Consider the following 21,636-nt stretch of genomic DNA (forward strand, 5'->3'; position numbering starts at 1 on the left):
AAGTGTTTACCCACCAGCGACACAGTAAACAGTTTCATCTAGGTTTAAGTGCATTTTATGTTGTTTCTCTGAGCAAGACACTACACCAAATTGCTTACATCATTCATGGTTCATTGCGAGAAAGGGCAGCTAAACCCACTTACCAGTAGCATGTTTGTGTGTGTTTGATGATTGCAGCTATGCCCTGTACCTCTCTAAGCTAAGTTGTGCACTGTTGTTTCCCCTGTTTCCTTGCACCAGTGGGGGGACATCCTGCCCTACAGTGACCCCTCTGTGGTCTTCTTCTTCCTGACTGCCTTTGCCACGGCGACCATCATGCAGTGCTTCCTCATCAGCACCTTCTTCTCCAAAGCCAACCTGTCTGCAGCCTGTGGAGGTCTCATCTACTTCAGCTTGTACCTGCCCTATGTACTGTGTGTGGCCTGGAGGGACCACCTCACTTTCACACACAGGATCCTGGCTGTGAGTCTGTACAGTAATCATGTCTATACGATAATAATGCATTCCGTTATAAAGGCTTTGAGCTTTATAACTGAATGCCTAGTACCTAGTAGTGTGTGCCATTCACCTTACTGTGTACACAAGAGACTGTTGTATTTTATATAATTTGATACTGTAACAATGGCCATTTGCTTCAACTACACCACTGTTTTTAACATTATTTTGATTTACAAAAATAAAGGTTTGTAACTTTTCTGGTTGGGTGGGCCTGCCACCTGCATGTCTCCACAAGTATATTAAGATATTATTATTGTATAGGACAGCACATATTAAACAACATTTGTAATGTATTCTTGCTGTGAGTGGGGTCACCTCTCCACAGATTTAGGTATCTCTGTGGAAATACATGAGTTTAAATAATCTCTTTAGAAACAAGCAGGTGCCATAGTAACATACAGTAGTGAACCTTTAAAAATATTCAATATATTGTTATTTCGGAACAGTGGCTCTCAAATTTTTGTCACCAAGTATCACACCAAGAAAAGTTTGGCTTTCAGAGTACCACCAGATCTAAACCAGTTCTATAACAGGACTATTCCAGTTCTAATCTAGGGCTAAACCAGTTCTAAAAGCGGATTAAATAATTTTCACTGTAATTCTAAACACGGAATGACCCAAAAGACAAATTGTGGATAAGATGAACTCTACACAGTTTGAGAAACACAGGTCTAGAACATATTGTATTGTAAATTTCTTGGTCTAAAATGTATGGCTTTGGGTCAGAGGAATAGTTAAAAAAGCAGAGAGCTATATTGTAATTACTTAATTGTAAAATGTTGTAAATGTTGTGTAGCCATTTTCAAAATAAAAACTGTAAAATCTTGTGTAAAATCCCATGATGTGGGACCAGCAGCACAGAATGAAGTAGTTTTTGATCAGTATTGTGGTTTCAAATTAAACCATGATCTACATATGTGATTAGTATGCCAAAAATGAGGCACCTTTTATCTTTTTGCCTGAACAACTGGTTGTCATTCTAATGTCCAACCATCTCACACTTATTTTTGTCCCTCCAGAGCTTCCTGTCTCCGGTGGCCTTTGGTTTCGGCTGTGAGTACTTCTCCCAGTATGAGGAGCAGGGTTTGGGCATCCAGTGGTTCAACCTGCGCTCCAGCCCAGTCGGTGGAGACCAGTACAACTTTGCCACCTCCATCTCCATGCTCTATGTGGACGCCTTCATCTACGCTGTGGCTGCCTGGTACATCGAGGCCGTGTTCCCTGGTGAGACGGGGATGGGTCATTCTCAGCGTCTGTATCTGCCTAGAGCGTGCAGTATATGTTATAATGTTAGTCATGCCCTCTAACATTATATATAGTGTGGTTTATTTTATATCCTGAGACCTAAAATATACCTATTACCTAAAAGTATTTTTTCAGCAACAACAAAACAACAGCAACAAAAATCTATTCCTATGTGTATTTCTTGATTTACCATAATTTAGCATTACATTTTCAAATAAAACTTTTCATATCTCACTCAGGTGAGTACGGGATCCCCAGGCCATGGTACTTTGTGTTTCAGATGAATTTTTGGAGTGGGCTCCCTCTGGAGGTGGGCATGCCCATCCCCCCTGCACCTGACGAACAGGACCAAGGTACACACACAAAAGACACTCTACCACATCATCTTGGTTGGTTATTATTATTGATGTACTAGATAGCTTCTCTTTTTTGTTTATTAAATGGAAAAGCCTGAGATGAGTTGCTAAAAACATGCAATGTTGGCTTTCACCGAAAATATTAAACCTATTACCAAAGACCTGAGGTTGTGATGTCAAGAAAGATGGGTAAACTAAATTAAAGAGTGAGGGTTATTTAAGAAGTTGAATAAGAAATACAATTGATATAACTCACACCATCTTAGATCTGTTTTATAAGCATCTACAGGTTAAAAACAAAAAACATATATGTTATGCTTTTATATACCACTATACTATATATATTTCCTTTACCCATCAGAATTTGAACCGTTATCTTTGCTTCTTGTCTTCAGACCACATCGAGCCAGACCCCACCAACCTGGTTCTGGGTGTGAGCATCAGAAACCTGGTAAAGATCTACAAGAAGGGTGGGAAAGTGGCTGTGAACCACCTCAACCTGAAGTTCTACGAGGGACAGATCACCTCCTTTCTGGGGCACAACGGAGCCGGCAAGACCACCACCATGTGAGGCCTGCTAACTACACCAGGGATCTGCAAACCTAGGCACACGTGCCATGGAGGGCGCAAATTGTCAGAGAAAAATTATTATGTTCCGCTGCTCTTGTTGACATGTCGTAACTGCTAAGCACTCGCCACCGCAGCTCCGAGCAGAAGTGACTCCACTGTCACGTTTTTCTCTTTGTCTTTTTATGCAATTTTGTCCAAAATGTGCCATGTAATTCTGATGCTGTATGTGGTCAAAGTGCTGCAACCGACTTGCTGGGGACCTTACAAAATAAATATATTTCTATGTTCTAACTGTTGAGGTCAAGCAGACGGATCTCCGTCTAATAAAATCTAAATATAATAATACTATATAAAATAGGTAATTTAAAGGTTTTTGAAATAAAGCAATTATCATCAGAATATGAGAATATTAAATAACAGCAAAATGGCACCAAAAAGAAGCAGAATGCAAAGATTAAGACTAACATTATGAATTAATGAGCTGCACTAAAAGTACAATATTAAAACTGCAATGTGGCAATTTATAATAAATGAGCAAAAAAATATGTCTAAAGTTCAATATCATATGACTCCGTCAAGTGGAGGCACACATTTCAGCCCTGGAATGTCTAAGCTCTGCTACGCAAAACGTAAAAGGTAACTGTTAACTTGAAAACAACCGCTTCATGACTTCAAGGTGCAACAGGGCTTTTTGAACTTTGGAGATGTAGACAGACTAATAATCAAAGGTTACTCAAACATGTGTGAATGAAACAAAACACAATTCCAGGTATATTTTTGAGGAGATAACATTCTAACATGGTTTAAAGCTGACAAGAATGATTTTTGCATAATATGAGGACATTGAAGAGATCTAAAAACAATAACAAAGGCCAGGTAAACATGTTTTGAATAGTGGGTGTCGTGTTTTTCAGCTCTGTGTTGACGGGCCTGTTCCCTCCCTCCTCGGGGACAGTGTACATCAGAGGGATGGACATACGGCACGACATGGAGTTTATCAGGAGGACCCTGGGGGTGTGTCCTCAGCACAACGTCCTCTTTGACATGTAAGCACTGATAACTGTCACACATTTAAGACATAATCTTGGACAGACTGACAAGTTTTGTAGTGTGAAGAGCATTGTAGTGACTGGCAACGCAGTTCCTCCTGCTTTTTGTTGAAGATGTGTAGAAAAAAGTAAATAACTGTGGGAACCATTTATGCTGGCCACCCCGTGTTGCTTAACCTAATCGCTTAATATTACAATGCTTATGTAAAATAAAAAGCTGGTTATCTTTGTGTGATGGCAGCCTGACTGTGGAGGAGCATGTGTGGTTCTACGGGCGTCTCAAAGGCCTGTGTGAGGATGAGGTCAGACAGGAGCTGAACACTCTGCTGGAGGATGTGGGTCTGCTGCACAAGAAACATGAGCAAGCCAAGAACCTCTCGGGTAAAGAGATGTCGCTTTTACTAAACCACTTAACAAACAGGCAATTTGTGTGGGAAATGACCCATTTTTAATGCCTCAATACAGATATATTGTATAAACAGCTCTTGGGGTAAAAATAAGACAACTGCATTCTTTATGCATCTGATCATAAACCATTTTATTGTCTGATAATCAGGAAGTGTGCTGCTAGCATAATAATTGCCGCTTACTTTAGCCTTTTACTAGTTATTGTTAACTTCACTCTCATCTCTGAAAGTTATGAAACTTCCGAGTGTGAGATCATCAACTTCCTGTAAATTTCAACTTCTTTTTTCTTGTACAAACTGCCACTTGTTGATGTAAAACTAGGATAAATATTTACCACAGGTACTATCCCACCAAACCAAGTTATAATTTGCAAACGTTATCAGCAAATCCTGTTTTATGCAATTTAACCTCTGTGTCTAGCTGCTATCATGAGTGCTTGTCTTTGCCTACAGGTGGGATGCAGAGGAAGCTGTCTGTGGCCATAGCGTTTATAGGAGGGTCTAAAGTGGTGGTGCTGGACGAGCCCACAGCTGGAGTGGACCCTTATTCCAGGAGAGGGATCTGGGATCTGCTGCTCAAGTACCGCAAAGGTTTGGACCCAAACCCACATGCACACAAGACTACCTACATCACTCTTGCACTTTTAGTTGTTTTGATATTCCACTTGCTGATGGTAGCAAAAGTCTTCTGTGTGTGTCCACACAAAAATGTGTATCTACCACAATTGACCAATCTTCCAGTGTTGCTAGGTAAACCTGTCAGAACCTGTCAAATACAATATCATATCACTTTTCCACAAAAATATAATTTGAAAACAAGAAAACACAGAGATTTAACTTTCCATAATTACACTACTTTTCAAACTCAATTTGTTTCCACACACTTAAAGATGTACTATATAACGATTTCTTGAAGGGCCACCTGCTCCATGGTGATTTTATTGTTTTCACCAGGAAAAGTTTCAGTGTGTAGCATTAAACATACCTATTTTGCATTCATTCACTTTATTCACAACTGTTTATATTACTCAGAAATCCTTTGAAAAAAATATTGTAATTGGGAAAACCTCTCCACAGATCTGACCTTTAACTTGGTATGTTTTTTAAAGCCATTTGCTGGAAAAGCAGGGGCCAGACCCCCACCAGAAAAGACATAATGCTCCTTTTACGTAGAATATAATACAAATTTAATTCCTCAAGTTGAAGAGATTTCAAGTTAATACAGAATTTGGGCTGCCAGAAGTGCAAATAAATATAAATGTAAAATGCTCCACAGACCGCACCATAATCTTGTCCACTCACTACATGGACGAGGCGGAGCTTCTGGGAGACCGCATAGCCATCATCTCGCAGGGCCAGCTGTGCTGCTGTGGGACGCCCCTGTTCCTCAAGTCCCACCTAGGCTCGGGCTACTACCTGACTGTGGTCAAAAGAGACGGGGACAGTGGCACCGCCAGCCATGCCAGTATCTGTACCAGCTCCAGCAGTGCCAGCAGACTGCCTCCACTCATCAAGGTCACTCACAGACTCATACTAACACGACATATTAAAGGACCTATGGCATGCATTATTGTGGATTTCAACACCTTAGCCTTAGTATTTCCTGTAGCATAACTTATAAGAATAATTCATATGTATAGAAAGTACTTTCTTCTATTTAAAACACTAGTAGAGGATGCTAGGTCAGCATCTGTGACACAGTGAAAAAGAAAGCAGTTTGTACCAAAAAAAAAAAGAAATGTCAGCATATTTAGCGCTGATATGATCAGAACAAGTTTTTGTGAAGATGTGTGATGTTAAATGATGTGCTAGATGGCTATGTGATTGATGGTTCTCAGAGAAGTCACATCTCTGTAGGCTGCCCTGTAGACTATATTTACACTATATTTTCTGGATGTGTATGTTTATTAGTCCTCCTGTGGTTTTGTTTCCAGCCTCAGGACAGTGAATCCTCTATGAGTGAAGACACTGGTCTGGGTAGTGAGGACAATGGATCTAGTAAGTTCCACACTACTACAGTTATGTATGACAAACTATTTTATATACTAGATTATATATGTGTGTGTGTGTGTGTGTATATATGTGTATGTATATATATATACCGGTATGTATGTATGTATGTATATGTATATATATATATATATATATATATATATATATATATATATATATATATATATATATATATATATATATATATATATATATATATATATATATATATATACATATATATATATACATATATACACACACATCTTTGTGTATCTTTGTATATGTGTATATATATATATATATATATATATATATATATATATATATATATATATATATATATATATATATATATATATATATATATATATATATATATATATATATATATATATATATATATATATATATATATATATAAATACAGAGGAGTTGTCCTAGTTCGACTTCTCTGGAAAACAAATACATTTTGTTTGTCCACATGATCCAAAACATTCACACTCTCTTAGTCTTTTGCTGTCTGACTGTTTGTAATAATTTAAATTGGTAGATAAATGTCACAAATAACATCTGTAATCCCTCTGTCGTCCAGGTAGTATCCATAGCATCCAAGCGCCTTCTTCAGAACTGAATAAGCCCATTTGATGAGCAGCGAAATGTTTTCACTCTTTTGTCCAGTTGACAGAATCAAATTTTCTTTTGCTATCACAAATAACAAAACATAGATAAAATATCAGTTCCTCCTCTTGCCTGCAGACATGGGGGCACTGCTGTCTCTGGCGCAGCAGTACATCCCAGGGGTGCGTCTGGTGGAGGAGCAGGGTAGAGAGGCCGTCCTAAACCTCCCTCAGTCTGCAGCTAAAGACAGCAGTCTGGCCTTGTTTCTGAGTGAACTGGACCTCAGACTGCACGAGCTGGGCCTCAGTAGCTATGGCCTCTCTGACAGCTCTCTGGAGGAGGTAAGGAGCTGGGCCTCTCGATAGGAGCTATGAAGCCGGGCTTCTCTCAGTAGCTCTTTGTAGGAGGTAACTAGATGAGCCTCTCTGGATGAGGTAAGTAGTTTGACCTCACCAGCTTTCTAGAGGAGATAAGGAGCTGGACCTCTCATATCTCTCTAGAGGAGGTAAAGAGCTGGGCCTCTCACAGCTCTCCAGAGTATTTAATGAACTGAGCCTCTATCACAGCTCTCTGGAGGAGGTAAGGAGCGGAGCATCCGCAGATGTCTGGAGGAGGTAAGGAGCAGTTCCTCACCCACAGCTCTCTAAAAGAGGTGAGGAGCTGGGCGTCAGCTCTTTGAAGGAGGTAAGGAGGAGGTAAGGAGGAGGTAAGGAGGAGGTAAGGAGGAGGTAAGGAGCTGGACCTCTCTGGAGAAGGTATGGAGCTGGGCCTCTTTTAGCAGCTCTCTGGGGGAGGTACGGAGCTGGGCATTTCTCAGCAGCTCTCAGGAGGAGTTAAAGAGCTGGACCTCTCTTAGCAGCTCTCCAGAGGGAGTAAGGAGCTATGCCTCAGCAACTCTCTGGAGGAGGTGAGAACGTGGGCCTCTCTGACAGCTTTCTGGAGTTGAACACCAACCTCTTCAGTGCTTCATACATTTGTGATTTGTTTGGCAATTTTTGTGTGAAAATCATAATGAGAAGACACTCATCTCACAATTATAGATACCATGTACAAAGATGTATTTACCCTTGAGCGAAGCCTGATATATTCTGCAATATGTCAATGGGAGCTGTCATAAATTTTATAGAGCTGTATCAGGGCCAACAATTATTCAAATTGAATTGAACTTTTTGCTGCTACCAGTTTTAAGTACCAATATATTAAATGTCCCTACAGAAACATCTCAGAGGCATAATTTAATAGTGTTCACGAGGCAACTCTATGTGAAGTTCATTCTATGCTTTGTGTTTAGATTTTCCTGCGTGTGGCTGAGGAGACAGGAGTGGATAAAGACCCAGAGGCAGAGAGCTCTCCAGCCCAGGGCTCTGCAGCAGGACTCAGGCCCGAGCAGGAGCCAGAGCCTGGGCCTGGTGAGTGCATATGTCTGTCTCTATACTGTCTGTACTGTAATGTGTTTGAGTGTGATGTCTGCCTATTTAAATGTGACTATTTCCATTTTAACGCACCAGCTCGGAAAAGGCTACGCAAACAAGGTACCTCTGCATTTATTGAGGGAAATAAATGCAATAATTCATTTGGGCTAGATTAGATGGTTTGAACATGAACAGAGAATGGGAAGTTAACATCTTATGTTATTCTAATGTATTTGTGGTCATGACAGAGTCTGTTCATGAACATAAAAGAAAGACATACAAACACTAATTTCAATCAGTACATACTCAAGCGCACACGAACATAAGCACACATCACTGTACAGAGATAGTGAAGGTGACCAAAAGACACCAATTTGCTCAACTGCAGCAGGGACTGAACCACTAACTCTCTCTGATTAGTGGCCAAAAGCTCTGCCACCCACATTAGGGTGAACCTATAATTTATGGATGTAGTGGAAGAGGACATGATGCTAGTCTGAATGAAAATGATGCAGAGGAGAGGGTCAGAGCAGAGGATGGAAATGGTCAGAATCAAAAAGGGCTAATTTATAGTAGTTGGGCCAATGAATAATAAAATAATTATGCGGGTAAAATATATTAAAACCTACACCTTGAATTGTTTTTTGGTTTGTACAGTAGAATCTTTACGAAAAGTTCTGAACCTCTTGAACATTGTTTCTTAAAGTGTGTACCACTGGTGTTACGTGGGCTGCTTCTGGTGGTACACGGGACCCTCTGCAGTTTGGGGATGTTTTATTTTGAGACAAATATATTTTATGTTTTTGTCCTCTGTTATTTGAAATGGTTTAGTCTTATTGTAGACCTGGTTTAGTCTTATTTAACTTTAATTTAGGCAATATAGTCCGGGTTGAGAAGCTCTGGTCTAACGCAGTATGTAGGCATAGCAGTATTTATTTGTAGTTATACTTTTAGTGCTTAATAAAACCATATTGTAGATAGCCTGACAAACATTGACAATGGAATGACCAGTGTATCACTGTGTGTCCAGAGGCTGCAGAGACAGATCCCCTGAGTGGAGGGGGGCATTGTGGGCTCCCTCTGGTGGGGTGGAGGCTGACACTGCAGCAGCTCCGAGCTCTCTTCATCAAACGCTGGCTCTACGCTCGCAGGAGTCGCAGAGGGTTTTTCGCTCAGGTGAGGATTTGTAGGAGATACATTATGTAAAATCCACTTTTTAGAGCTTTTAACCATGTTATAATTGTTTCACATTCATCATTTACACACTAAAAGTTGAATTTAGAGTGATTTGTGCATATTTGAGTAATCTTTATTCTCCTGTATTCAAAATGTCATTGCTCCGATCTACCCCCGTTTTCACCTCTCCAGGTATATGCCCACAGCTCTGTACTTCGTTGTCCAATTTTATTTTCTCAGTCGGTGAAACATGTTGGATTCGTCAGCATTGTGGAGCCATTTTAGCACAAAATTTTAAAAATCAGCTGCTTGTTAGCATGATGTGCAGCTAGGAGGGGCTGACAGCATGCAGCGCTTTGTTGCTATGACTATACAGCAGCATACCGTAAAAGGCCAGGTGGGAATTGGCTAATACCTCATTGTTTTCCACAATTTTTAAACCCAGAAGTCAGCTGACTTGTTTCTTTTGTTAAGTCAGTTTAGATCAATTTTGCAGTTTAAAAATAAAACATAATGATCCATGGGTGTAGATTATAACTACAGCAGACAAAAGCACAATATGTCTTCTTTAATATTCATAGTTACTGGACCATGAGTGCATAGAGTGTGACCCTTCTCTCTGTCTGTATCCCCTCAGATAGTGCTGCCTGCTGTGTTTGTCCTGGTGGCTCTGCTCTTCAGCCTGATTGTGCCTCCGTTTGGGAAGTACCGGGCCCTTGAGCTGCAGCCCTGGATGTACGGGGAGCAGTACACCTTCTTCAGGTCAGACTGACTCCTGCCACACAACAGTATAGCACATGTGTGAACCAGAGCATGGAGTCTGTTATCATAGGTCTGACACGTTACATTAATAATTTACTGTCTGTATCTATAGTAACGATGCTTCTGGAAACCCCTCCATGGAGAATCTTCTGGAAGCCCTGCTGGACCAGCCTGGGTTTGGGACCAAGTGCATGAATACATCTAATTTTTGGTGATTTTTTTATTTTTGTTTTAAATCATCCTTGGTATTTAAAACACATTATCAATCAATCAACATCACTGTATGTATCCCTGGGGGGGCTTTTCAAGCACATTGAGCAGGTGTTATTTAGGATTCTTTCTCTAGTTACAGCTTAAATTAATACTTGTCATTTTATTTTTTTGTGTCTTTGCGTGTCAAATAAGGTTTTGACATAATAAATGCATTTAAGTGCCTGTTTGGTCTTTCCGAAAACATAAGATACATATATGCTATAACTTCACACAGAAAATACATTTCTAGTGAAAATGACATGAAATTATGTTTAAGTATGTTTCTTAAATGTGCAGTCTCTCAATTGTTCAAGGTTTGATCCACACCAAAAGAAAAATTAAATTCTGTCAACTGAACAAAGTTCAGTTCAGTTTTAGAATGAAGATTTTTTGCCGCTCATCCAAGTGACTAGCTATCTATCATTTTAACATATACAAATCTGTGCTGTTTCTCCTCTGTCTCTGTATCTTCTGTCCAACAGGAGCCTAGAGTGTGAGACAGACTATGGCTCATTCATGATGCGTCCTCACGTGTCTTACTCCACATGGCAGATGTTTAAGAGAGGGAACTGGACCAAAGAGCAGCCTTCTCCTGATTGTGAGTGCAGCTCCAAGGAGGTGCAGCGCATGCTCCCAGACTGTCCTGAGGGAGCAGGGGGGCTGCCTCCACCTCAGGTAACACATACACTCACTTTGTGCACTTCAAGGGTTTGGATCAAACTATTGGAACAGTCTGAAGAGGTCGTCTTTGTACAATTTGATTGGTTGATTGATTATAAAGAGGCTCAATTGAAATGAACTCCCAAAAACCAGAAGGGTCTTTAGTCATTTAGTCATTTAATCAGTTCATGATTTCTTAGTCGACCTAAATTTTTGTTAGCCAACTAATCATTTTATTTAGGTTATAAGGGCTTATATGGGACAATAGCAAAAAGGAAAAGTTAGTGAGTGAGTTATCTGATTTATTTATTTATTTTTCTGATAGTTGTATGTAAAAAGGCAGATTAAACTCATTCACATGTTTAATCTGTCTTTATATAAATTCATTGTTTCCTTGTACTTTTTTCATAAATAGTTGTTTTTGCATGAACTGCCATGCAGGTGTAGTCTTGTGAGTGCAGTCTGGGTCAGATACATAGAGATACATAGTCGACTAATCGATTGGCAGGACATGTCTTTAGTCGACAAAGAATCTCTTTAGTCGACTACAGCTCTACAAAAAACATACTGTACCTTTCATGCAAAAATCACATTTACTTTGCTACTGTCATTTATGGGCAATTAGTAAATACAGGTAATAGCACAGAATTGTGATATATATTTTCTGAACCACATAAATAAAAGCAAGTCCTGTAAATTATGTAAATTATTTATAACTTGGTAACTGGCTTAGACTTGCTCAGTACATGTGCAGTTCCATGTGTATGAGTCTTGTTCTGTGTTGAAAGGTGAAAAGACTGACGGGAGACATCCTTCAGAACCTGACCACCTACAACATCTCTGATTACCTGGTGAAGACCTACTCCCAGATCATCAAGAAAAGGTACTGCGGAGAGTTAGCATTGTCTAGATTCATGAATGTATATTTTTGTTATTATTGTAGTTATATTTAAATTGGAACTAAATACCTAAAATCCTTCCACAACCACCTTCCTGGAAGACTAAAGGGGAGAGTGAGAGGGTAGGAGGGGTGGGTCTGGACATATGAGGAACAGTGTACTCTGGCTTTGGTAACAGTTACTCTGCCGGGTGTTTATAACCAGAACGACCTGGCTGTAATCAGGGCAGTTCTGTGTGTTGTCACATAGTATTTGAAATTGCAGTGGCCACTGGAGGCAGCACACACTGGTTTAGTGTTAAGTTATACATACATACAGTTTCACATTTCAGATATTCTGACATCCAAACACACATTCACATACACATGCAAAATTATTTACTTTTATATTTAAACAGGACATAAAGAACAAGAGTATGTCACTATCTCCTTGTTAAAATATCCACAGTCCTAGATCCTCCTGATTATTCTCCTCTGGGTGGTATCATTGGTTTTCATCTCTTCCGACATTTGCACATCCATCCCCAGGGTTCCTCTTTTCAGACTTGGAATCCTAAAGATCTTTGAATGCTGTTGGTTGAATGTCGTCTTGCTGTTAAATTTTCCAAGTCAGTTATTATGTTTTGATGTATTGATGTTTTTTCAAGGTCTATGCTGTCTATGTGTTATGAACAAATAGGACATTAGCCAAAAGAAAAAAAAAAAAACATTGATGTTCTATGTTTTCAATTGCCCAAAATGGCTCGTATAGTGGTGTCATGATGGACTAAGCCAGCAATTTCTTCTTTTTTTCTCAGGCTTTTGGGGCAGGTCTCCAAAATGTACTTTCCTCAACATTCCTCAAATGTTGAGAAAGTTTAAAGTTATCCTGCCTCTTGCATCGGCCCATCACTGTGTTTGGTTCTTTTGCTTTGGCAGAACTTGTGTTTTTTTGCTGGTTTTGTATCCTTATTTTGTGATGTTGATGGCTGAGCCGTTATCTTGGCTCTAATTGAAGGGCCTTCAAGCTTGTTAGTTTGTGTTGCCAGTGAGGTTAGGCTTAACCTGAGTCTTCTTAGGCAGTTTTGTCTCCTCGGCAGGAAATGACTCTTTGCAGTGACATCATGCTGGGGGTGTTTTACAGGTATCTTTGGCAGTTACCATGGAAACACAATGCACACATTAGCAAACATTGCCAAAATGTTTAAGTCTGAAAATTCAAGAAAAATACAAAATTGATTTAAGCAACACGTTTTTAGGAGTCTGTGATCAATACGAGCGTTCATGGTCATGTTTAGGAGTTGGATTTTCAACAAAAAAGCGAGAATGACTAACTGAAAAGCTTTTGGCTAATGCTAGCTAGGTTGTGAATGTGGAAATGTAGAGTGTAATGTTTTAATTGCATGAATGGTAGAATGCATGGCTTGTTTGTAAAGGAATGCATATTTAAATGTTTTTTAATTGCTTGTAATCTGCCCGGGAACTGCAGATGGAAACTAGCTTTACCTAAATCTGGTATAAAGCATGGACATTGACGGTTCCTCATGGACATTGACGGTTCCTCAGTTTTTTCATGGGTCTCTCTTTGTTCAGTTGGACTCATCAGTTTTAGTGCACATCACCTCTACTGCAGCCTCTTTTTCAGAAGTTTTTCAGAGCTGTCAAGTTTTCCCTTTGTGTGTGAAACGTTGCTTTTTCCCACGAGTTTTGGTCAGGTTGATTAGATTGTTTGGGGCAGGCATAACACAACTGGAATCATCTTGGACATCATCACTGGGACTCTGGAGATTGAGGTTCTTCTTTGATTGAAAGTGTAGGCTCCTTTGTCTCTTTAACATGAGCATTGCCAATCAGATCGCCATGGTGAATTGAAGGATCTATGATATCAGTGACCATCTCAACTTCAGCCACTTTTTAGATGTTGTCTTTTTTCCCCTTTTGCTTTTTCCTGTTAACTTTTGTCAGTTTTGAATTGTCCTCCTTGGTTTTAGGTGTCAGTAGTCATGTACCAACTGGTGGAGGCACATCTTCAGCATTTCAATTGAGATATTCTAGCATCACTTATCTCTTCTGGTTTCAGCGGCAGAGTAGGAAGTTCTGCCAATTCAGTGCATTTCTGTTCAGTCATGTCTGCATAGTGTGGCTTTCCTGATTCAATGCTGCTGTGGAGATCATTTAGGGAAGGCGTAATGCAGTTTGACTTTTCAGCTGGAGATTGAGATGACTCTTTAACTACATCTGGAGTCTCCTCTGTTTCTTCGGTGTCTTTGTTGCCATGGAGGTCCTCTTTCTCTGTTTGAGCTTCTGTAATGTTTGTGAGCACCTCCACTTCAACCACTTTATTGAGGTCTTCTGATTCTGATTCTTACAGCTTCATTTAAGACCTCCAAGTCCTTACCCTGGAGTTCAGCTGCACCTCAGGCGTGTTAGTGGCTTCTGGTTTCAATAGCACAATAGGAGATTCTGCTACTTGAGCCAATTTCAGTTGAATCATCTTTGGGCGATATGGGAAAAAAATGAATTACAATTCATTCCTCATATTGATCGATCTCGATTGATTTTGTCTTTTCAAAAAACAAAATGAAAACCTTTTTAGTATTGATTTCATGAATATAGACCTCCAATGTTCCCCAGAGATTTTTTACTGAGACTATGGTGGCACAACATATTTAATTCAATTGCTGAAGTATGCTGAAGAACAGATTAAATAAAGTTATCTATATGTTTACGACAATGCTACAAGCATAAAGTATCATTTGTATTACCAAAGTTCTGTTAAGCTTGCTTTTAGACTATGAGTGTAAAAAATAGACTATGGGGCCATCATAGTCTCCTGGTTTTAATAGGAAACACTGGACTTCTGTGTAAATATATCATTGACCATTAAACATGACAATCTCTTGACCTTTCGATTATTTGCCCAGCCCTATCACATATCACCACTAGTTGCTATTTATGTTATTGTAGACTGATGTTTGCCAGCTTTAGCTTGACAGAAGAAAACCAGAGCAAAAAATCAAATAAACTTAGCTTTATCAGAAAAGTTACATAGTGAGTCTTTAAAGTCCCCCCACCTGCTTGTCTCCAAGAGATATTATTCTTTTGACGGACATGCATGTTCCACAGTATGGCATTCTTTGTGTCTATCTACCATTTTGTATTTCACATGGATGTTTTAAAAAATATCTTGAAAAACATGCTGTTGTTTTAGCCTCATCTGAATGGTTTTACTTCTCAGTAGGAAAACAGAATTACTTATCACTTGTTGTTTTGTAGGTAAAGTATATCTAATGCTTAAAGTGTAATATATATATATATATATATATATATATATATATATATATATATATATATATATATATATATATATATATATATATATATATATATATATATATATATATATATATATATATATATATATATATATATATATATATATATATATATATATATATATATATATATATATATACCTGTAAGTTTAATAGCACACATTGTAAAACATGAATTCACTATTCTCTTTCTCTCTTACCCAACAGTCTAAAAACCAAAAAGTGGGTGAATGAATTCAGGTAAACTGCACTTATCTTTGCTAATGATTGGTTTAACAGACCAGTGTTTGAAATAGTGTAATCCCTTTTCTTGCTTTTGTGTGTCACAGATATGGAGGCTTCTCTCTAGGGGGCAGAATAGCACAAACTTTCCAAGTCCAGAATATCCGAGACTCTGTGGCAGCCATCAGGGGGCGCTACAATGTCACACAGGTACACATCATCAGGTTTTGTCAATTAATCTGGTACAACCTATTGCTAACTACTTAGTTGTGTTAATGGAAATCTGATTCTTCAATGTCACTGGGATCTGCCAGGGACAAAGGGCAATGGTAGTGCAGCAACCAAGAGCAGTGGAGTAGCCAAAAACTGTACTCAAAAAGGAGTACTGTTTTTTCAAAATAATATTACTCAAGTCAAAGTAAATAGCAATGCACAAAATGTAGTAGTTTCAAAAGACAGACACATGAAGAAAAACAAAATATCTGAAAGAGTGGTGCAAGAAACACAAATGTTCAAATGATTTCACATTGTCAACATAAGCAGCTTTTGTTTTTACTCACTGTGGGAGGAAAAACCAAAACTTTTACAGTAAGTGTACTGGTACAATGTACAATATATATCACTGAAGTCTGAGTACTGTTACATTGTGAAATAAATTACTTAAGTACTAATATTTTATTAAATGTACTTTGGGGTTGTATTTTGTAGAATACAATCCCAAAGTACATTTAATAAAACCACAAGGAAACCCACCCAGACCCAGAATAATATATATACTCTTCACAGAAAGGCCCCCCACAGTTATTAAATTCTTTACATTCATTTAAAAGGTTGTGTTAAATGGTGATTTAGAGTGAGGTATGAACAGTATAAAATGTTTAAGTAGGCCTGTCATGATAACACATTTTGAAATACGACATTTTGCTGAAGAAAAAATAGATGATGAATGATAATACTGAATACCATTATGCCACTGACACAGTTACCCTAAAGTTGTTCCATCTATCATGTATTGAATAATATGTCAACATATCCGTGTAATCCCTCAGTCGTCCAAGTCTGATCCATAGTGAAAAATATAAATTCTGTCAATTCGACAAAACGTTGTGGGAGTGAAGACGTTTCGTTGCTCATTCAAGCCAGTTCTGGTTGGATTACTGGCAGACATTACCTTATATCTATCTAAAGGGAGGGGCTAACTACAGTGAAAATAAAAACACCTATTGTTTATAGTTTCATTTCTTAGGCTAGGTCTATTGTGCTACCTTAAGTGTGCACTGTGCCTGAGTCCTACTTATCATAGACATTCAAGGCCCTAATGAGTGATTTAATAATAAATGTGATTTACTTGTTGTGATTTCAGAACAGCTCTGTGGACGAGCTGCTGAAGCGTCTGCCTGAGGTTCTTGGAGGACTGCACAGCCAGGACAATGTCAAGGCAAGTGCCATTCTGGGTTCTGTTTAATGGAGGTTAAGTGTGAGTAAGATGGCATAGTCCATCACAAAGGCCTGTTTGCCTTTTTTTTTTTACCATGTACTGCGCCATGTTATCCCACAGTGTTTTTCTAGTCTGTATAACATTACACTAGTAGAGGTCGTTAAGAAATGCAGCTTTTTCACCCTCTTTGATTACGGCACGCATTCACAGTGGCATTGTTTCGATAAGCTTCTGCAATGTCACAAGATTTATTTCCATCCAGTGTTGCATTAGAGTGTGACCACTGCACAAAGCCTTCTCCAGCACATCCCAAAGATTCTCAGTGGGGTTAAGGTCTGAACTCTGTGGTGGACAATCCATGTGTGACAATGATGTCTCATGCTCCTGAACCACTCTTTTACAATTTGAGCCTGATGAATCCTGGCATTGTCATCTTGGAATATGCCTGTGCCATCAGGGAAGAAAAAATCCATTGATGGAATAACCTGGTCAATCAGTATATTCAGGTGTCAGCTGACCTCATTCTTTGAGCACAGACTGTTGCTGAACCTAGACCTGACTCGTACCTATAGGCTCGTACCTATTTACTTAGTTAAATCCAGATGGTGACTTTTTTTGGCCAGGCAGTCTATTTCTCAAATAGACGTAAAACTGTAGTGACCCAAATAATGACTGAAATAAGAGTAAAAAGCTATTTGCAGGAACTACTATTAAATTGAAAACACTGGATAAAAAGCCTCTACAGTATCACTATTGTAATATCTTAAGTAAGTATAACATTCTGGATCTTGAAAGTTATCAGGTATTTATGGATGCTTGCCTTATTTTTAAAGTTTTAAATGGACTTGCTCCTCCACCATTAATGGATTTTATAAGTAAAAAAACGACTGACCGAGTTAATACCAGAGCATTGACCAGAGGAGACTGTACCGTACAGAGACGCAGGACCAAATTTGGCCAAATGGTGACATCTGTCAGAGGATCACAGTCATGGAACACATTACCTGCCCATGTCAGGAATTGTGGCTCCTTTTCAACCTTCAAGAACACTCTGAAACACTGGTTGAAAAATAATCAAACATGCTCACACATGTAGATTTTATTATTATTATTATTTATTTTTTTTATTTATTTTTTTTTTCTTGGGACATCTTAAACTCGGAATATGGTCTATTGTGGTTCACTTGTTGTCATGTCTATGTGCACTTTTGGTTTGTCTGTGTTTCTTTAAATTTTCTGTTTTTGACCTGCCTTAGGACAACGGGTGTAAAGTAGCTATTGTGCTAATTCCGGCATATTTACATTGATGCTGTTTGTTGACATGTTGATTAATATGCACTGTCCTAATTAAAATAAATAAATAAATAAATAAAATATTTTAAATATATTTAAATATTATTTGATGTATGTATGTCCTCCTCAGGTGTGGTACAATAACAAAGGCTGGCACTCCATGGTGTCCTTTGTGAATGTGCTGAACAACGGCTTGCTTAGAGCCAGCCTGCCCCCGGGTCCTCAGAGGAGCGCCCATGGGATCACCGCCTACAACCACCCACTCAACCTGACCAAGGAGCAGCTCACCGAGATGGCCATGTGAGCACCATCACTACACCATTCCACATCACCGTGCACAACTTATATAAAAGAAGGGCTGCAGAGATTATTCAAATAATTGTGACTAGCACTGTTGCCATATTAAAATTTGATTTAAAGTTGATTGTGATACTCAGGAATAGACTTAGTACTCAATACCTATTTGGATACCAAAATGATAATAAAAAACATTCTTCATTTAGACAATAGAATGTGACTTTTTTGCAATTTGCTAATTGGGTCCAGTCAAACTATGATTTCAATTTAATTACTTTGATAAATTGAAGTGATCTAAACCCATTCCCATTGTCTCAGGATGACAACCTCGGTGGACGTCCTGGTGTCCATCTGTGTGATCTTTGCCATGTCCTTCGTCCCGGCCAGTTTTGTCCTCTTCCTCATAGAGGAGAGGGTCAGTAAGGCCAAGCACCTGCAGTTTGTGAGTGGAGTGCAACCTGTGCTCTACTGGCTCGCCAACTTCACCTGGGACATGGTGAGGAGGAGGAGGACTCCCTAACAGAGCGCACCACACGGGCTTCACATGCACATGTTTACTGTGACACTACGAGATTCAATGGTTTACTTAATTCTGTGACTAGTTAGCTCCTGCGGTTTCATTTACTTTAGTACAGCTCCTCAACTACTACAGATATTCTCAATGTACTATATATTATAACAGCACTCACACACTATGATATATATTAATGTGATATTTTAGGCAGGCTAATGGTATATTTGAATTTGTATTGTTTCGTAATTTTACATTCAATAGCAGTATTTTATGTCTTAATTGTACTGAAGCAAAGGATCATGGTTCTGTCTATGTATGTACACACAGGACCATGCAGTCTGATTTTTTTGCAATAATTCATCTAAGTTCAGGTGAATGGCTTTATGTGACACAGAGCCCAGAATTCAGATGTTTATAATTGAATGTTAAATTGAATGATTTCCAGATAAACTACACGGTCCCAGCCACTATGGTGGTTTTCATCTTTCTGGCCTTCCAGCAGCAGTCCTATGTGTCTGACACCAATCTGCCAGCCCTTATTCTGCTCCTGTTGCTCTATGGGTAAGACATGCCAGGCTTTTGCGGCATACTCTAAATATATTATCGCTTATTGTTTTATCACTAAACTCTGCCATGACAATAATTTAACATAATAAATAAATAAATCAACAATTACTAATTTTTTTGTAACAATTAGTAATTAATTGTGTAATTTTGCTTAAAGGGACATATTATGTATGAGTATGTTATAACAGCGTTCCCATACCATAAGCTTATTCAGAGTTGTATTTCAATCAATTAAAAATCCTATATTACACAAAATTGACTCTTGTGACCTTTTAGCCAAGTTATGATGTTCTTACCTCCTCAAAAACATACCTGGAGTTGTGTTTTGTTTCATTCAGACACAGCATAAGACAAAGTTTAAATCTGTCAACTGAATAAATTGTTGTAGGATCAAGACGTTTCGCTGCTGATCCAAGCCACTTCTTCACTTCTGGTCAGATTGCTGGTGGACACTGCCTTATATCTATCTGAAGGGATAAGATAACTAACTTTGGCTTTTACTATTAAACATGTGTGAATGAAACAAGACACAATTCCAGGTATGTTTTTGATGAGGAAACAACATCATAACATAGATCAGAAAATAGAGTAATATAGGCCCTTTAATGCATTTTTGAGCAATTCTGTGTTGTCCCGTATATAAGTCTTGAGTGTTTACACCTACCCCCTATCGCTGCCTACTGCTCTGTACTTAGTTGCAGTTGTTCATTTGCTGTAAAGTATTGCCTGTAAATGTGTTGACCCTTCACTGAGACCACGCTGCAGTATGACTAGTGCTGATTCTTGTACAGTACCCTCTCCTGCTCTCCAACTACAATTAAACCAAGTTGTGTTTTGTACAACACACAACAACCAAGTATCTTTTAAAAAGCCTAATATGTCTCCTCCAAAGGATTCAGCCCTAAATTCCAGTAATAAAATGACCTAAATTTGTTGCTCTGTCACAGTGTATTGACCCCTGATGATGTGAGAATAATGGTGTATTTCCAACATACAGGTGGTCCATCACTCCACTGATGTACCCCGCCTCCTTTATCTTCAGCGTGCCCAGTACAGCATACGTCTTCCTCACCTCCATCAACCTCTTCATCGGCATCAATGGCAGCATCGCCACCTTTGTCCTGGAGCTCTTTGTGGATCAGGTACAAAGTCATGTCTATCTTTAGCCAAATAGACCTATTATCCTTTCCTTTCCACTTCTTCAATATTTTTCAAGGCACACTGGAGCGTGTGGGGATGATATAAAATACAGAGATAACAGTCTGGATTTGCCAAAAAACTATTATCCAAATACACCTAAAAAGTATACTAATAGAACAAAAGTACAGTGTGTTTTCTTATAGATCACATGCCTAAATCATGCAATTGATTGAATATGTAAACTTATTTTGCAAGTACATAGTGCATATATGCTGAAATACCTTATATATTGGATTTTTCTCATCATTAGCTTGCACGGCATTGTATTTCTATTGATTCATGTATTTTAAGTGATCCTGCATTGGAGGCTTGAGTACTCAGAAGATGTCCTTGCAACTGTGGCCGCATCTTACCCTGTACTTACCGGTATTTGCAGTTATTTAGATAATTTAGATTCTGGAGCATGCATATATGGTTCAGATATGTTACATAGTTATTTTTTTTAAATAAAATCTACTGCTTTTTACCATGAAATGTGACTGTGAAGAGCTTGGGCCAGCAGCAAATAATCAGGACCTGTTTTAATTGTGTTTGCAGGTTTACAGTCAACAAAATGTGAAATTCCAATTTGGTTTAGTGTTTCTCAAACTTTTCACGTCAACCACCACCTAAGAAAAAATGTATCTTCCCAAGTATCACAAGTTCTACACCAGATCTTTAATAGTACCATTCCAGGGCTGAACTGAACATGGAACTAAACTGGACTACATCATTGCTATAGTATTTCTCACCAACAAATGGCCCAAAGGAGGACCAAAACACTGATAAAACTGACTCTAAGTTAAGCTAATATTAGAAATGTAGAGAACGAACCACCAGAAGGAGCCCACATACCACAGTTTGAGAATCACTGATATAGTTTATTACTTACTATAATTCCATCTTTGTTGTGA

At 38.7% G+C, this 21,636-nt stretch overlaps 1 protein-coding gene across 1 annotated transcript in view; it reads left to right on the forward strand.

Annotated features, from left to right (window-relative positions):
* Nucleotides 1-21,636, forward strand: part of abca7 (ATP-binding cassette, sub-family A (ABC1), member 7) — a 50,344-nt gene that overhangs the window by 20,960 nt on the left and 7,748 nt on the right. Inside the window, exons 16-39 of the mRNA XM_055221472.1 lie at nt 241-462; nt 1,518-1,722; nt 1,983-2,096; nt 2,495-2,666; nt 3,584-3,715; nt 3,960-4,099; nt 4,579-4,716; nt 5,402-5,640; nt 6,060-6,123; nt 6,877-7,079; nt 8,030-8,147; nt 8,247-8,270; nt 9,181-9,326; nt 9,964-10,088; nt 10,201-10,299; nt 10,826-11,015; nt 11,789-11,883; nt 15,420-15,452; nt 15,542-15,644; nt 16,798-16,872; nt 18,296-18,465; nt 18,781-18,958; nt 19,422-19,537; nt 20,541-20,685. Coding sequence (XP_055077447.1) covers nt 241-462; nt 1,518-1,722; nt 1,983-2,096; nt 2,495-2,666; nt 3,584-3,715; nt 3,960-4,099; nt 4,579-4,716; nt 5,402-5,640; nt 6,060-6,123; nt 6,877-7,079; nt 8,030-8,147; nt 8,247-8,270; nt 9,181-9,326; nt 9,964-10,088; nt 10,201-10,299; nt 10,826-11,015; nt 11,789-11,883; nt 15,420-15,452; nt 15,542-15,644; nt 16,798-16,872; nt 18,296-18,465; nt 18,781-18,958; nt 19,422-19,537; nt 20,541-20,685 — 3,246 coding nt within the window. The remainder of the gene's footprint in view (nt 1-240; nt 463-1,517; nt 1,723-1,982; nt 2,097-2,494; nt 2,667-3,583; nt 3,716-3,959; nt 4,100-4,578; nt 4,717-5,401; nt 5,641-6,059; nt 6,124-6,876; nt 7,080-8,029; nt 8,148-8,246; nt 8,271-9,180; nt 9,327-9,963; nt 10,089-10,200; nt 10,300-10,825; nt 11,016-11,788; nt 11,884-15,419; nt 15,453-15,541; nt 15,645-16,797; nt 16,873-18,295; nt 18,466-18,780; nt 18,959-19,421; nt 19,538-20,540; nt 20,686-21,636) is intronic.

Source organism: Periophthalmus magnuspinnatus, chromosome 4 (genome assembly GCF_009829125.3).
Source record: "Periophthalmus magnuspinnatus isolate fPerMag1 chromosome 4, fPerMag1.2.pri, whole genome shotgun sequence".
In the NCBI taxonomy this organism is placed as follows: Eukaryota; Metazoa; Chordata; class Actinopteri; order Gobiiformes; family Gobiidae; genus Periophthalmus; species Periophthalmus magnuspinnatus.